General features: G+C 51.0%; 1 protein-coding gene across 1 annotated transcript; it reads right to left on the bottom strand.

The window, feature by feature from the left end:
- Positions 1-215: 215 nt before the first annotated feature.
- Positions 216-536, bottom strand: LOC104160706 (chromosome unknown open reading frame, human C8orf4). The gene has a single exon (XM_009698914.1). The coding sequence runs from the start codon at positions 534-536 to the stop codon at positions 216-218; it is 321 nt and encodes a 106-aa protein (XP_009697216.1).
- Between the last annotated feature and the right edge of the window lie 644 nt (positions 537-1,180).

Here is a 1,180-nt window from a genome sequence, read left to right as displayed (position 1 = left end):
GCTGCCATGGGCGCCGATGCTGCTGTGGGCACCGATGCTGCCGTGGGCACTGATGCTGCCATCAGCACCGCGGTTTGCTGCCTGCGCGGTGGGGCTGAAAGGGCTTCAGGTCAGGTCCCCCGCTCGCCGGGCAGTGGAGCGTGCCGTGTGTGGTAGGAGGTCACGAACAGTCTCGTCCCAAAATGTTCTCCTCCATTTCTGCTCTCTTCACCAGTTCAGTGAACTTTAATGGAGTATTTCCGAAATGTCAGGAACTGGAGCAGTTTGTCTTTTCGCCTCTGCTTTAGTGCCATTAGTGCTCTCGTTTTCTCCTCCAGGTCCTGGTCGGTGGCGAGGATTATCTTGGCTCTTTCCTCTGCCTTCTTGTCGCCGGAGTTTTTGAAGAGTTTCTGTAGGGACTCTTCGTTGATGCTTTCAAAGATGTTGGCCACGGCTTTTTTGCGCAGGGCTGTGTCAAAGCGGTAGCCGTGGACCGAGGGGCTCACTCGCAGGGATGTGGACATGGCTGGAGTTTTGTAGCTTCTCTTTGCTTTCATCTATGTGGGGTGCTGCCGGGTTTGCCCTCCGGTCCGGTCAGAGGGATCGGTGCTGTGCTGGCTCCCAGGACCGGTATTTAAAGGCAGTCTGGAAAAAAAGCAGGAGGGCTCAAGTTACAGTGATGACATCATGCTGATGTCAACACCAAATAGTCATAGGCGAGTTTAACAGTTAAGTTGCCAACTTTCCTCTGTCGTGCAGCCGAGACAAAAAGTTTTCTGTGTTTCTGCAGTGGGGTTAGTTTTTCTTTGACCTACTGCAGAACAGGTTGCATCCAACTTCAAACACCACCGTGGGACTTTGAGCTACTACAGCTCAAACTGCTCCTGGCCTTTTGTTGCATGCAGAAACGCGCTGCATTCAGAACATATAATATAAAAAACAGTTAAAACTCCAGGTGAGAACTCCTATAATACTTGCAAGAGGTGTTGGCTGTGAGCCTATACATGCAGATGAGCACTTGTCTGTCTTGGTCAGACTGAAGTACAGCAGCACAGCAAAACCTGCTCAGGTCTGGGCATGGGATGCTTTCTGCTGCTTCCCAGGTCAAACGGCTCATGTTTAGCGCTCACAAAGCTGTATTTTCTAATTGGCAAGTGGTTTACCAAAGGTAACTGATCCGTAATGTCCTCTGAGGTGACTT

Source organism: Cariama cristata, unplaced genomic scaffold, assembly GCF_000690535.1.
Source record: "Cariama cristata isolate BGI_N322 unplaced genomic scaffold, ASM69053v1 scaffold34100, whole genome shotgun sequence".
Lineage (NCBI taxonomy): Eukaryota > Metazoa > Chordata > Aves > Cariamiformes > Cariamidae > Cariama > Cariama cristata.
This window is presented reverse-complemented; position numbering and strand designations above follow the sequence as displayed.

Coding starts and splice junctions, on each gene's coding strand:
- LOC104160706 (XM_009698914.1), bottom strand. CDS start 536: ATGAAAGCAAAGAGAAGCTACAAAACTCCAGCCATGTCCACATCCCTG.